We start from the raw sequence: 14,775 nt of genomic DNA on the forward strand, positions 1-14,775 counted from the left end.
AATAAATAAATAATATAATATAATATAGGCTCGACGTACAAAGTTAAGAGCCATTTGATATATTTTACTTCCATTTATTGTATGTACATTTGTAAACACAAACGAGAAACAAGCTCAGAACACACATGCTCACAGGAAATATCCAGGCATTAATGCAGTTTCTAGTCAACAAACCAGTTCATAGACGGATCCTGACCACGATTAAACCAGCTTTGGGTAACAGAGCGTTCAATGAGAGCTGACATTCATTTTAAGTGATTTATTGTCAAATAATTTTGTTTAGACACATAGAAATGTGATTTCATTAAACATACTATAAAACATAACACTATAAATATTGTTCAGGCATATTCTTACAAAATATTTATACATTTTTTATGCTTTTTTTTCCTTAATAAATCACATAGTTTTGTGTGGGTTTATACAATGAAGAACTACAATACAAAATTGTTATGAGTCAAAATGCCGCCTTTCACATGGTAAGAAAACATGTTTTAACTTGCAAAAGACCTCAGCTGATAAAGTTGATGTTGATTAAAAGAATAATAAAACTTGCATAACTCAAAAAAAAATTAAAATATGGCTGAAAATGTCAACTGCCCATGGCTTTATGGATTTCTGTCTCATATTGTGGAAAACAATCTCCAAAATAAAAACAGCCGTAACGTAGGCTACCTCAGAGCAGCATTGAAAGACAACACAGAAAACCTCCAACAGACTAGATACAATCTTTCTCAAATGTGGAAAAAAAAATAAGTAACAGTTAAACAAAACCACATCATGAAAAGATACAGAGTCACATTTTATTTCTCAAGACTACTTTCACATGATGACACCACCTGAACACGGACCTGTGGAAGCCATGACCCAAAAAATGTCCACAAAGTAGATATGAGGAGTGAGAACGAAAAGGTGATTTGGTGCACAAAGGCAGGGCCTCGCCGCTCGTGTCTGAGGGGCCAAACCGAAGTCTTTTAAGAGTACTTGTAGTGTCGTCGTTAGGTCACAGTCACCCCTGCGCTGTCTTTGCTCTTTTCCGCACACGAGGGAGAGTTGCTTTTGTCTGATACGGACCCTGTTGCCGGGGGCTGTGTAGTGGGAGAGTGGCCCGATGGTTTGACTGCAGGGTCCGAGTTGGGCTCAGTTTCTGTTTCCTGCTGTGAAGCTGTGGCTGGCAGAAAAGCACAACAGGAAATAAGAAACTGTGGCCTTCTGCAGACTTGGTTTTGGCAACTACTATATGAATATTGTTCACATGTCTGGCCAACAACAGCTAAACGATTTAAACTAGAGCAGCCGTGAGTGTTTGTTACCGGACTGCGTGCAGGACTTCATGTGCTCGGGCCAGTGGGCTTGCTGACAGGGGTAATCGCAGTAACTGGTGTTCCAGCAGCAGTAGAAGATGGCCTCTTTCCTGCAGTTGGCGCACCACTGTTTCTTCTTGGTCTCGTCCACGGCCTGCTGCTTTTCCGCCTCCATCTGCTTCTTCACCTCGGCCACCAACCGCTCCCGCTCCTGCTCCAGGCTCTGCCTCATCTCCGCCATTGTGAGCTCTGCATTTACCCCAGAACCAAATGAAAACGGCTCATTTATCCGGTCAACTGTCGGACGTCTGCTGCTGGATTCAGCTCTCGGTTGAACCTACCGAGGTTGTGCTTCATCTCCGACAACTCTTGCTGATGCAGCCACTGAAGCTTCTCGATCTCTATCCGCAGGCGCCGAATCTGTGGCACAGGTGACGCTCAGGTTAAACATTCAGCAAGAAACGATGACCTGCACCAGCACACGCTCCTGAATTCACCTCTGCAATTGTGTTTCCCGTTGTGCTCTTGGACAGGTCACTGTAGATTTCCGTCATTGTCCCTTTGATCGTCTCCATGATCTGCACATAAAAACATTTTAACCATCCTGCAAGAATCCAGCGAACAGATCGAGAGGTAATCCAACGGCAGGTCTGGTACTTTTGTCTCTCTAAGGGTTGAAGTGTAATATACCTTGTTTGTGTACTTGGCTATATCTGCAGCCACGTCTGCCGACACTGTGGGGATCGGCACGTCTCCTGTCATTAAAGGAGAGGATGATGAGGCCTGGCCTGCAGTTGATGAAGCATTCTGAGGCACATCTTTCTGTTGCACTGCAGATGCAGACGAAGTCAACACATACTATCAAAATATTAATTCATGTTTCCTAGGGTTAGAGTGTTTGTGCATGTACCCTTGACTGCTTGTCTGGTCTGGTAGCGGGTGCTGGAGGAGGAGGAAGAGGAAGAGGAGGAGTTCTGCTGCTGTGGCTGCGGGTGCTGCGGACTGCGTGTCTGACTCTGCGTCTGCGCCGCCGACTGCTCGCCGTGCTGCCTTTGAACCTTCTGCATGTGCCATTTCTGCGACGAGGTCTGAAACTTGGACGGGTTCCAGACGACGGCCTGTTGCACCGCTTGTGCCGTCTCCTTTGGCAACAGGGGGCGCTGTTTCTTGACAGGTGCTGGGGCTGTTGTGGAAACAGAGGTGGAAGCAGGAGTCGGGGCACTGCTGGACCCACTGGTGGCTGGGCTAGTACTGGTTTGACTGGAAGCTGCAGAGTTTATGACTGTTGTGCCAGCGGGTTCTTTCTGGTTAAGGCTGGCGTCCCGTGACGGCGTGGTTGCTGCCGCAGATGACGGTACCTTACCTGTAAAAACAACAATCACTGTTCTACTAGAGTAAATGTGAACGCTACTTTTTTATGCTAGACAGAGTGAAAAATTGAATAGAAAATGTGACAAAAGGGTAAAACCACAGAGCATCTGTCCTCCATAAATAAAATAAAACGCAGCTACAGACTGAAACCATCTACAGGTTGTTAACAAATGACTGAGAATGGGCTGTTCTAGTTCTTCCATCAAGTAAAGCGAGTAAAGCTAAAGGCCTCACCTTCCATCTTGGCAACATTAGACTCTTTGGGTGTTTTGGCCGTAGAAGCGCCAGCGTCTTTTCTAGCCCTCTTTGAGTCATGGCCTCCTTGTTCATCCCCTAGGTCAATCACCAGCTCCCGCTCAGAATCAGAGTCCTGTTCAGCCGCTGATTTGGTGGCAGCCGCTCTGCTCTCCTCTGGGGCTTTGGGTTTTTCAGAGGCGGGCTGAGATTGGGGCACTACGGGCTTGTCCTGCAAGTCCCTTTCTGGTCCGTTACTAGCCTGCTTGTCTTTTAGTGCTGATTCAGGGGCGCCTTTATCTGCTTTTGCCGTAACTCCGTCCTTCGTATCTCCCTCTGCGTTTGCTTTTGGCCATTTTCTCTCTGCTTTGTCTTTGTCATCCTGGTTGGAGCTCTTTGGTCTGTGTTCTTCATCACTCAGATACTCGCTGTCACTCGAGTCCGATTTCTCCGAGTCCTCCGAGTCACTGTGGTCCACACCTTTATACACATCTTCAGAAATTTCATCTATCCCTGTAAAAATAAAGATTTTTTTTATATTTCTCTGTTTTGTTTTGTTTTTTTACACACTGCTGGTTCTTTATTTCTAGAACCAAACTAGATAATTACTGACCAAGCTGAGCCTTGCAGCTCTCAATAGTCTTGTCCAAGCTCCTGATGGGTCTCTTTGGGGTATTGAGGGAGACTGGACCTCCCTGCTGTTGGCTTTGCTGCTGTTGTTGTTGCACAGTCTCACTCAGCTCCTTCAGATCCATCTCAGCCTTCACCCGATCTGAAAAGAAAACAAATGATGCTATCAGCGTGACAAGAATGGGGAGAACCTTATCAGGATGTCTGTGCTGCTGCTTCTGCTGCTGCTGACCCAGGTTGAGATTGAGGATGCTGCCCGTCCCTGCAGTCCGCTCCTGCTTGGGCACCAGTCCAGGGTTAAAGGCCTTTGGGCTGGCAGTCACACTGCCTGCAGGACCCATCTTCCCCGAGACAGGAGAGGCTATATTTAGAACAAAAAAATATTATTGTTATTTCTGCCTGAGGTTTACTTGATTTACTAATCTAACATCTAGATGCGTTCATATTTATATCTGTATTTAACATGCAGATCCTGGAAACTAATATTGATTTACCAGTACAATCCATTGACTCTTCTCCGGTGCTGTAGTGGAAAGAAGGATTTCTTGGGGCCTTTTCAGTGTCCTCCCCATCAGACCCAGTGTGAACTGAAGAGGTGGTACTCATAGGAGACCGCGGCACGTCTGTGGTGGAGACCCTTCGGCTCATGCCGCTGGGGGTGGGCGTCTTGCCGAGGACCATCTTGGGAGATGCAGTTATATCAAAATTGAAGCGAAGTTTATCCAGTTTCTCAGTCTTCACTGCCCCAGCGCTGGGGTTGGACGGGTCCAAGAGCATCTGTAGCTGGTTGTTGGGTGTGTACGGGGTGCGGAAGGGGGCGTAGTTGAAGACCCCGAATTTCTTGCGAATGTTTTCTACATAAATTTCCATTTCTTGCATGGCACTGTTGAAAATGCTCTTTGTTTTTTTGACAGAGAAGGGGATCTCTTTGGACATGAGGTAGCAGTTGTTGATGGGGACCCAGGCTCTGCATAAAGGTGCAATCACGTGAGAAAGCCTTAGCTTAGTTCCACAGATGCTTGTCATGTTTATTAGCTAATCTCACCTGTCGTGTTGTCCAAAGAAGCGTGCGTCTACCTGCCCATCTTTTTCCCGAAGTGCTTTTGCTGGCCAGAAAGGAAATCCCTTCAGCTTGGCCCAGACCAAAGGATGGGGTTGACTCTATTAGGGAAAAAGAACAATTATTTGCATCGTACCTTAAAAACAGTTTCTAAACTCTGCTTTAAAAGAGCATGAAGACCTACACATGGCTCACAAAACCAGTTTTCCCTTTTTTGGCATGAGGACAGGTAGCATTCTGGACACACTTCAATCTCATTCATCTGGAACAAGAGGAGGGTTTATTTAAACACGGTCGTTGCTGCTTTTGGGGTTTTTTTTAATAAATCACTTCCGTACCTCATGCTCACAAATCTTGACAATGACTTTTGCGGTTGCCGTTAATTTGTGATTGCCTGGAATGAAGTCGGTGTGTTAATACTTGTTCGATAAACTCGCAGCTCCACAGAACGCCGTTACAGATAAAGAGGCCTACCTCCGTTGTAGATGATGCAGTTGTGTAAGATCCATTTCATATCAGCAAGAAATGCTTCCGTGCAGCCGTACATTTTCTTTTTGATATTCTATCAAAAGACATAACATCATTATTTTATATTCCAAAAAGCCAAGTATGATTACTTCCATTTATTCTACGTTGGTTGTTGTTTATGGTGCATTTTCTTCATTTCCACTTGTATCAGTATGATTTGACAGGGGTTTGCTATGTCTAAGAGGTCATTCTGGCCATACACTTACCTTCTCTAGTGTACACAGGTCCATAGGGTGGAAAATGTACTCTGCATAATCTGGGTGCTGCTCCAGAGACACTGGTTTCTGAAAAGGTTCTGTCTGCTCAATAAAAGCAAGAAAGAAAAAGGTGAAGAAGCCAAAATGCATCCCATCTTCTTTGGTGTATTGATATTAAACACTTTAGAGTTAGCCATACTCAGCTGGAATGCCACGTATTTACTTACCCCAGGTTGTTTAATCTTTTGAAGAGCGAATTTGAGTAAATAGGACAGTTGGTCTATTGTCAACATTGTCATTGCTTTACTCTGGGTTTCAATGCATTCAGCAACTGTTATTTTCTGCAACAAGATAAAAATATGATGAGCTCAGTGAATAAATACAGTAACCGGCATCACACAAAATAGCTGAACAATGACAGCATGTAATGCTAACCCCATCTGCTCTCTCGTTTAGGCTTCATTTTCAAAGCTGCTCCCATTTAGAAATACAAACAGGCAGATCAAATATTTATTCTAATGCATTAGACTTGTAGATGGTGTGACTTGGGCGTCACACTGTTTAACGTCTTAAGACCTATACAGAAGTCGAGGAATGTGCGCTCTGAATTTCAGTAGCACGTAGTTTAAGACTCCTTCATGGTCGGCATGGTAAATGTGAGCCGCAGTCTGTAACTCCTGGGAATCAGGTGTCAGACGCCTGCGGAAGCAGCTCTGCTCCCTCTCCCATTTATCTCCACTTGCACGGCAGAAACCTGCAAACTCGTGATTCAGGCAGAAGCTTCACCAATCCCCATCCGCGTTTTGATCGTCTTCTGGGACATTTACTGGGGCTGTGCGTTCATAATTTTCAGAGTTTACTCATCTGTTCCCAAAATAGTCTCATTCCCAGTGCCGTCATGGTGCTGAATGAAACTTGAAGTTACAGACTGCAGCTCTGCCCAAATTTGTGTATCCCGTGCAATACACACGCGCGCGCATCTTCCGAGAGATACCTCACACTCTGGACAGAACCAGTCGCCCTCGGGCTCAGCTGGTAGTTTGAGGCACTTGGCGTGGTACACCCTGGGGCAGAGCTCACAGCAGAGCACCTGACCCTCGCGGTGGCACAGCCAGCAGTAGAAGTCATTCCTTCCGTCCTGCGGTACAACATCAACAGGGTCTGTGGTGAGTGCTGGCTGCTTCATATAGTAAAAGGGACCATGTCTTAGCTCTGACTGAAATGCAGGCAAGAGAAACAAGGGGGCAGGTTTCAAAAAACAAGCAAGAACACAAAAAAGGTGCAGTACAACAGAAACAACGGGAACAAGGCAACGGCAAGGAGGGATAAGCAAGATCAGCAGCGCAGCAAATAGAATAAACAAGAAACCAAATTTAGCAAATTAAATAACGATTTAGCTAAACATTAGTCATATTCTTGAAAATTTCATTCAAAGTAAACCAGACTAGGAGCAACAACAATCTAACCTAACAGGTTTCAGGGTGTGTGCTTCCAGATATCCACCCGAGAGCAAACACAAGACACAGTAGTCTACTAATGATGATGACAGGTAAAGACATTCAGACGACCCCCCCACCCACCCACCCACCCCCGAACATACTACAGTAGTTGACTGTTTATCTTTACATGCTCAACAGGCAACCTGGAATCACACAACCCAGTTCGAAGACAAAATTGACCCACATATTTAGCGAGGTAAGTAAATGTGAGCATGCAAAGTGTTTAACATTACAATAACTGTGATCTGACACACAAAACTCTGATCGTATCAATGCACATCCACCCTCACAGCAGGTACATTTGTCCATCTTTAAGTGCCAAAAGTGGACACGAGAATAAGTCAGTACCTCTACGAATAAATTTCAGAACCACGACTACAACATCAATGGCTACAGGAGAGAGCAGTGCTGACACCCAGAACGTAGGCTGGTATTCATTTTAGAGAGTGTATTTGTGTTAAAAGGCACCGAACACACTCAAATGAGGCCTATCACCTCAACTAAGCTCCGAGAGTTTATACAGAAACTTGAAGATCAGAGGACCAGCTACTTTGGCCTATGATGAGTAAGGACAGCGGACTAGATCTCCTCTCCTACCTGGTCCTTGCTGTTGGAATTAACGCCCCCTGGCTTCTTCTTTTTCTTCAGAGGGCTTGGAGATGTCTCTGTGGGAGAGTGTCCATTGGAGGAATGAGTGGGACTCGACACCTTCCTCTTTTGTGGCACCAGTGGACGGTCAGCTGACCCAGTTGGATCAGGGACTGGAAGCAGACAGTCAAATTATTACAACAATTGGACAGAAACACCACAACCAATACTAAACAAACCATCACTAATGATCTGTGACATTTCATAGACGATGAGCCATCCATCTTTACAATAATATTTAAGTGTCTTGTGACACCCGTCACGCTGGTCTAACATTCCGCCCAATCACTAGTAAAGCAAGATTCTGTAGACATAAACAGAAAATCTAACCATGCAGGCAGCCAAGCCAAAACGATCCTCATAAAGCAACCCAAAAAAAGGAAAGCTTGAAAATGCGTGAACCTTAAAAGGAACCGAGCTCGACGTTTCTCTGAAATGGAAATGAGCGCGTCGTTAACGCAGGCTTCCCCGGCCTGCGAGGCTTACCTTTGGATCGCACGGACGCATCCATCCCCTCTACCACATCAGCCTCTGTCTTCACCTCGTCCTCTGCCAGACTGCAGAGCGCCCGTGCAGGAGCACACAGAAACACAGAAAGAGAGGCAAAGTCATCAAGGGTGTTCAGAGCCCACGTCGGCATAACAGTAAACAACTGGAACACCACCTAAGGCACCAGTGTCCCACAGGATCTGCCAGTAGGGACTCCACAGGTTTCCACTGATATTGTTGTCATACGTTTTTAACATGTCTGCCTCTGTGTCATCGGCCACAAATTACACGCAATACGACTTTAGCTTCCAAAAGCAGATAAAGGGAACAATCGCCATGGCAACCCCCATCTCCCTCAAAGCGATGTTGATATTCACGAGGGAGCGCGGGGCCGTTTTGCTGACGTTACACCGCACCTCCGGTGGCCTGTGAGAACCCAGCGTGAGGCTTTGGTAGTTCTCAGTCAGGACGGTTGCTAACATAAATAGCCTTATGGTATGGAGTGGGAGTGGTCCATACAGCTTGAGGATGGGGGCGGGGGGGGGGGGGGTCTCATTGTGATGGTGATCGTTCAAGGAAACCTCTGAGGATTTCAGGCCGGATTTTTAAAGGCAGACAGCAATTGGACAAAATAGCATCAATTTCCTGTTCATGATCTATTCACGTCAACACCTGTGGAATTACAGAAACACCTCCATGACCGTGTTCACATAAGCCTTTTAATATCAGAAATGTTGGTCAGTTATTCCTTTAAATACAGTATTTCTAACCAACCCCAGGCAGGAGAGAAGCTAGCTCCCCCAACACTTTGGTCCAGGTTTCCTGTTATTTCCAGAAATAGGAAAAAGAAAGGGAATGTCTTGATTTAAAAGAGTCTTTCAGTGTTTAGCTCCTCCTTTGTCAGAGCAACAGAGGGCCTCGTTCCAAGGATGTAGCCTTCATTCACTATCCCCAAGAAGAAAACCCCTGCAAGGACCCCTGACAGGTCACACACTTGACCAGTTTGTAGCAACTGGCCGCAGCTCTGATTTCCATCTAGGACAATTGGTTTCCAGGTTGCAACTCAAAGGTCAACCGCATTTGTGGGATAAGCTTCTTATTTTTGCCCTGTCTGAACATGGAGGAACGTTCTTCTGCCCCTCCTCCAGCCTCGAAGGGACATTCCAGGCAAAGTTGATCAAATGTCACGTCAGCGGCAGCCAGTTTGTGCACCACAGAGCAAACAAAGCAGTAAAAGGCAGCAGAACTGAGAGCGTGAATGTTTAAATCGACGTTAAAGTTTGTCACTATGTCAAAGAAAATACCAGCTATTACAGCACAATCACAGGTGCTACAGTAGAAGGTTGTTCATTCTTGTAATCAAACAGGCACCAACAGTTTTAGAAACTTTAAAGAGCAATGCTTTTAAATTCTTCCTTTCTTTAAAAATGGCAAAAAAGTGCTTTAGCAAAGAATCTTAAGAAATATGTCATGTGACTGCCAATAATCTCTCTCTCACACACACACACGCACACACACACGCACACGCACACCCCTATGGGGCCTTCCTGTTCCGGACTGAGAGAACAAACGAGGCCCACATGAACATCAAATGCTAGCCAAGTCGGTACGTGTAGCACAGCCCTGCAAAGAGAACGCCGCCATCAGCAGTCAGAGCTACAGAACACAGCGGCACAAACACGCACACATCTGCCACCCCGACACAACTAGCAACGAGAGCTGTAAAAGTAAAAATGGAATCTGGTCCAAGGTGATCTCTCAGATCAGCTCTGCTGTATCACACAAGGAGCGTTAAGGTGGATAAATCCGCAGCAGAATTGGGGATATTTAGATCCAGAAAGAGGTGAGTTCCAGAAAACACTGACAGTATTCCCTTCTGTGAGCAGTACCTGATGGACAAAAAGGAAACAACAGTGACTCAATGCCTTTCCACTCCTGTGAGAGACGAGCCGGGTTCTCTCGTCACAGAAAATGGAGGCCACAGCTTGCTCCCCTCCCCCCTCGCCCCCATCCCCCACTCCAAGGCTCAGACTCGAGCACTGGCACATCCACGCAGGAGGACCAGGGAGATCTGTGGAGATTACGATCCAAAAATTTTCTAGGACCTCGGCCACGTCGGGACGGACCCGCGCGGCACTGGAGACACAGAGGAGGTGCAGAGGCAGAAGAGACGCGCGGAAAGACTCCCGTCTCCCAGCGTGAAGGCTGCCGTCATAAAATAATTAGATTTCAGGGAGAAGAAAGAGAAACCCAACACTGTGAAGCTGCCCTCAGATCAGAAATTCCTTCCTCTGGAGCTCAAAAGAACACGTGGTTTTTGACACATCAAACGGCCGAACATGTCGGGAAACAGGAATTTTCTTAGGAGCTGCGTTCTTTACACAGGCTGCACTCTTTCCAGTGGATCCAAAACTGAAACTGGAATCAACCCAATTCAAAGCGAGGCTCCAGAGAGGCCATTACATGTTGTGAAATGACAAAACATTCAGGTTTCACTTGACTAAAACTGCATGCAGCCATAGAAATGCTCTCTAGAGACTTTTCATTTAGCTGGAACACATAAAAGAATGTTAAATCAGAAGGTAAAATCTCCTCGTCTACATTTCAGACAGCAATTATCTTAAACATAAACATGTATACAATCCTAAACAACGCCCCTAGTGATCAGATGCACAGAATATCCTGTATAAAACAAAGGTTTGACCTGGATTTTTATATCAGGCTGTAAATGTTGAATCAAAAATGGCTGTGGAATTTTCCAGAAGGCCCTTGCTCTCCTTGCTGCTCTCCCTCTGACTGTCAATCTTTAACCTCAACAGCCGCTGCAATTGGCTAGAGGGCCAACAGAGCGCCGCGTTATTGGTCGGCTTCGCCGTGCCACACGGATCAGCGTGTGCAGGCTCCCTTCTTCCTCTCAAAAAGCTTTTTTTTTTTTTTGCTGCAATGCAGAGATTTCCCCCCACATGAGACAGTTTATGTTCACTCATATTTGACCGACTTTCCTGAATGTGACAGCGTTAATGGGTGGATTTTTTTTTTTTAAAGAGGCCCTTTGGAGGTTATATTAGCACCTGTAATGTGTTTCTGCGATTCCAACTGGGTTTTTAAGTTTGCCTTTTAAAGGAGGCCCAGGTGTTTCAACCTAACACGACGTGTCTGATGACACCTTGCAGAGTTTAGGTTAAACGCGTAACCACGGCTGAGGGTGACCTTGTAACTACACAGGAGAAAAGGTTAGCTGGAATTTAGCCGCAGACTATGAAAAAACAAGAGACATTAGCTCTGCCTATTGTTGAACATTGACAGAAAAGGTGCTCCCAGTGCTGTATTTCATGGTGGTAAAACAGGTAATAACCGGCTACAGTGAGGAAAAAGCACCGTGGTTTGGAATGATTTAAGTGGCTCTTCATTTCTGAAGCCTGTTAAATTCCTCGTCGTTTCCCTGTCCTGCTCGCTGAGGAGGAGACCTGAAGTAGAAAGACTCCTCTAAAATGGCCACTGAGAGGGAAGGAAGCAGTTACACAACAGCACCGTGGAGCCGCTGACCGCCCGCGGCAGTCAGCGGACGTCATTTGCGCCTCAGTACTTCGTGTTCGTATGGACTAAATGTGCAAAAGCTGTGGTCCCAGCTCTGTTTTATATGCATCGCAAACCACACAGTTGGACGGGATCCGTTTCACATGTGCAACAGTAAAACAGTCATTTAGTTCCTGTAGGACACATCCTCCCAACAACCATGTTTGAAATCTATGCCTCAGCCTGGCATGACACAAGAGAGAGCAGCAAACCCAATCCACTTACAAAGGGTACATAATACCCAACCACCCCCCCCCCAGCTCTTCCTTCACTGCCCATCCCCCATTATTTTCTCTGCCAGGCTACAACATAAGAGTGCCACAACGGCAAGTGTGGGTGCCATTTCTAAATCCAACTCTCTTTAGCATTATCAAAAAGGGAAAAGGATTTGCCATGGTCCACTCTGCCTCCTGTATTGCAGCCTGGTTGTCTGGGGCACCCATGTGACCCTGAGACACAGAGAGAGAGCAAGGGTGAGAGTCGTTACCCAACCCCCCACCCTCGGCGCTGTGGAGCGCAGAGGCCTGGTAAGGCCTCCAATCCAGCCCCTCCTCCTCCTCCTCCTCAGCACACTAAACTGATTTTAAGGTGTGCACATTTGTCATGAGAAACCAACAGTCACCACAACGACAAGAGGGAAGCCATGTTTGTTATCAGAGAGTTGAGATAAAAAAGACAGAGCTTACCTCTGTGGATGCATGGCTGCCTGACACACTGTTATGTCAACACTTATAAAACATGGAGGACACTCTCAGACCTCAGCCGGGGAAGGCTCTGCTCTTCAGGCAAGGCGATCAGGCCCCGGCAATGTTAGCCAGATCCTGACTGGTCGCTCTCCTCGCAGGCAGGATACAAGGCTGCATCTGATTGGCGGAAATGTTTCCTGAGTAATTATCTTTGTTCAGTGCAGGCAGGGGCAGCACTGTGAGTGTCAGAGACAGGAGAGGAAAAATAAGCACAGAGCTAGGCCTAAAACCGCAAAAAAAACACAATCAATGATAGTATTTCTGACATACAAACCACCTTTAACACTGTTGTAAGATCCCCCGGGTGGAATCACTTGCCGGATGTCTTATTTGAAGGCTTAAGCAGTAGAAATGGCAGCATGTGGACCGTGAAGAGCAGGACACCATGGCTTCTCTCACAAGCCTCGGTTTTTTTCTGTGCTCAGAGGGCCTTTGTTTAAACTCCTCCCTCCTTGTTGGCCGTTACCAGTGAAAATAGAGGCTGCAGCCCGCCACGTATTTTGACAATTCCAGCTGAAATGAGAGGAATGGGGGCGTCCTTATTACTGTGCAGATTTTAATTCTGCATTATTGTAAAGTCGAATATACATACAAGATATTATAGAAGATATGGAAGCACAAATACAGATAAAGTCAAACGTAAAACCTATTGCAAATTATGTAATCCTTCCTCTCTTTTCTGTCACTTTTAGTTATTAGAGGCAGAAAAATATATTGTATTTATACCCTGTAATATATGTTTCTAATACTGACATTTTTAGCATTTTCATTTCCAGAACAAGGCATATTACATAGGTTTATTGTACAGAAATGAAAACATCGACTAGAAATCCTCAAAATGGCTCTTAGGAAGACAATGAAAAACGAAACTGGCGCCCAACGTGGGGCTCGAACCAACGACCCTGAGGTTAAGAGCCTCAAACTCTACCGACTGAGCTAGCCGGGCGATGACGTAATCCATCTGTTATATTTGTATACTCAGGTGTGTCCGTTCGTGTCTGACACTGGAACACTTTAGGCTTATCTCACCAGACAAACCAGACAACAGGCCACAAGGAGCACAGAAAGACAGAAGACCCAATAACCCCTGGGGGTGAAATTGTGGTTGTCCACGGGTTGGTTAGCCCTTAAATCTGTTCTTCCCACCGGGGGTTATTGGGCGTGTATATGTGAGTGCATAACGTGCATTTAAAATTGGGGGCAGATAAAGATGTCGGTAGACTAGACAGAGGGGAGGGCTGCTATTATGCACCTCTAATCCACCCACAACGTACCCGCCACCAAACCCTTTGTACAGAATTTCTATACGTATTATTAGATAAATGCTGTCTCTTTTAGAAACACACAAGTCCATGAAACTAGCTGCTTAGCTGGAACTCGCTTCTCACCATTATACTATAGGGTCAGAGTGAAGAGCGCAATTTATTCATATCGTCAGATTTTCTCCAGGAATCTATAAAGCAGAATTCAATAAAGCAGGAATCTATAAAGCATTCGGATTCTGTGATTAGACACAGTATTTTCAGTAATTGACGAACCTTAAGAAATATGTAAGAACTGCATAATCTTTCCTCTCTTTTCTGTCAGTATTAATTAGGCAGGAAAATCTTTTTTATAATATCCTTTCATACATGAGGCTGTAATATACTACTATGGATGTATATATGTTGAAGACTCCTTCTAATATTGACATTTTTGTAAAGCTAGTTGCAAAATGTATACAATGTGCAAACACATTTTTGCATAACAAGACTGACTAGCTCCTCTCCCCTCCCCCTCCTCTCCTCTCCTCTCCTCTCCTCTCCTCTCCTCTCTCCTCTCCTCTCCTCTCCTCTCCTCTCCTCTCCTCTCCTCTCCTCTCCTCTCCATTAAATGTCAAACACATGTTATCCACGCGTTTCACCTGAGTATACTGCGCTGTATGGATCAGGACCTTGGCAGGTTTTACACTGACCTCTTGCGTACAAGAAAGGGAAGCTATAGTTTACTCTAATGTCAGTGGGCCTGTCCATCCGAAGCTTAACCATCAGATTTTCGCTCCTATTAAAACAAACAGCCGAAGATAAAACACTGAAACTGTAGCTGCTTAAAAGCAAAAAGGGCTCGTATGTTATCATCTGTCGCTTAATTTCAATTGTACGTAGTACAGCATTTAAAAAAAACAAAAAAAACGAGTGTTGCTTTTCTCTTTAATATACTGAACCCATTGTATTTATCCACATTTACATTGAGCACATTTGATGCAAGATGGTGTTAAAACGAATGTGCTGTTGGTACGAATTTTAAAAGCAATTGAATTCAGCATCAGAACTGATCGGTCCAGAATCATCACAAGTGAAAGGGGATATTTACGTGTGTTCCGTGAAGGCACCGCGGTCCCGGGTTCTCCTTCTACGTCAATGCCACTGGGCGGTTCATGAATGGGGTTTTAAAGTGGGAGGGTCCGTCACGTGACTTCAGCAGGCAGGGGGGCGAAGTGGGTGTTCTGTAGTG

The 14,775-nt window shown here is 45.5% G+C and overlaps 1 protein-coding gene and 1 non-coding gene across 11 annotated transcripts; both read right to left on the reverse strand.

The window, feature by feature from the left end:
* Positions 1 to 58: 58 nt before the first annotated feature.
* LOC101068678 (protein kinase C-binding protein 1) lies at positions 59 to 14,772 on the reverse strand. 10 transcript variants are annotated; one of them, XM_011602616.2, is made up of 22 exons: positions 14,635 to 14,772; positions 12,560 to 12,795; positions 12,223 to 12,399; positions 7,958 to 8,028; positions 7,421 to 7,584; positions 6,319 to 6,540; positions 5,552 to 5,665; positions 5,334 to 5,426; positions 5,074 to 5,161; positions 4,938 to 4,993; positions 4,784 to 4,861; positions 4,585 to 4,700; positions 4,034 to 4,506; positions 3,772 to 3,900; positions 3,523 to 3,681; positions 2,910 to 3,422; positions 2,215 to 2,667; positions 1,995 to 2,134; positions 1,802 to 1,882; positions 1,646 to 1,724; positions 1,314 to 1,553; positions 59 to 1,171 (listed from the first exon to the last, which is right to left on the reverse strand). In XM_011602616.2, the coding sequence occupies exons 3-22, from the start codon at positions 12,234 to 12,236 to the stop codon at positions 999 to 1,001; spliced, it is 3,456 nt and encodes a 1,151-aa protein (XP_011600918.2). In that variant the 5' UTR covers positions 12,237 to 12,399; positions 12,560 to 12,795; positions 14,635 to 14,772; the 3' UTR covers positions 59 to 998. The 10 variants fall into 10 exon arrangements, with proteins under 10 accessions (XP_011600918.2, XP_029689738.1, XP_011600919.2 ...); XM_029833878.1 differs by having other exon boundaries at positions 6,319 to 6,462; positions 12,223 to 12,458; XM_011602617.2 differs by having other exon boundaries at positions 1,995 to 2,059; positions 12,223 to 12,458.
* trnak-cuu (transfer RNA lysine (anticodon CUU)) lies at positions 13,156 to 13,228 on the reverse strand. Its single transcript has one exon. It is a non-coding gene; the product is annotated as a tRNA-Lys (tRNA).
* Positions 14,773 to 14,775: the final 3 nt, after the last annotated feature.

The sequence above is a fragment of the Takifugu rubripes genome, chromosome 3 (genome assembly GCF_901000725.2).
Source record: "Takifugu rubripes chromosome 3, fTakRub1.2, whole genome shotgun sequence".
NCBI lineage: Eukaryota > Metazoa > Chordata > Actinopteri > Tetraodontiformes > Tetraodontidae > Takifugu > Takifugu rubripes.

Bases quoted from the DNA above. Each gene is read 5' to 3' on its own strand.
- LOC101068678 (XM_011602616.2), bottom strand. The intron at 5,666-6,318 runs GTATCTCTCGGA...ATCTTGTTGCAG, and splicing joins GGTTCTGTCCAGAGTGTGAG to AAAATAACAGTTGCTGAATG. The intron at 2,668-2,909 runs GTGAGGCCTTTA...TTGTTTTTACAG, and splicing joins TAATGTTGCCAAGATGGAAG to GTAAGGTACCGTCATCTGCG.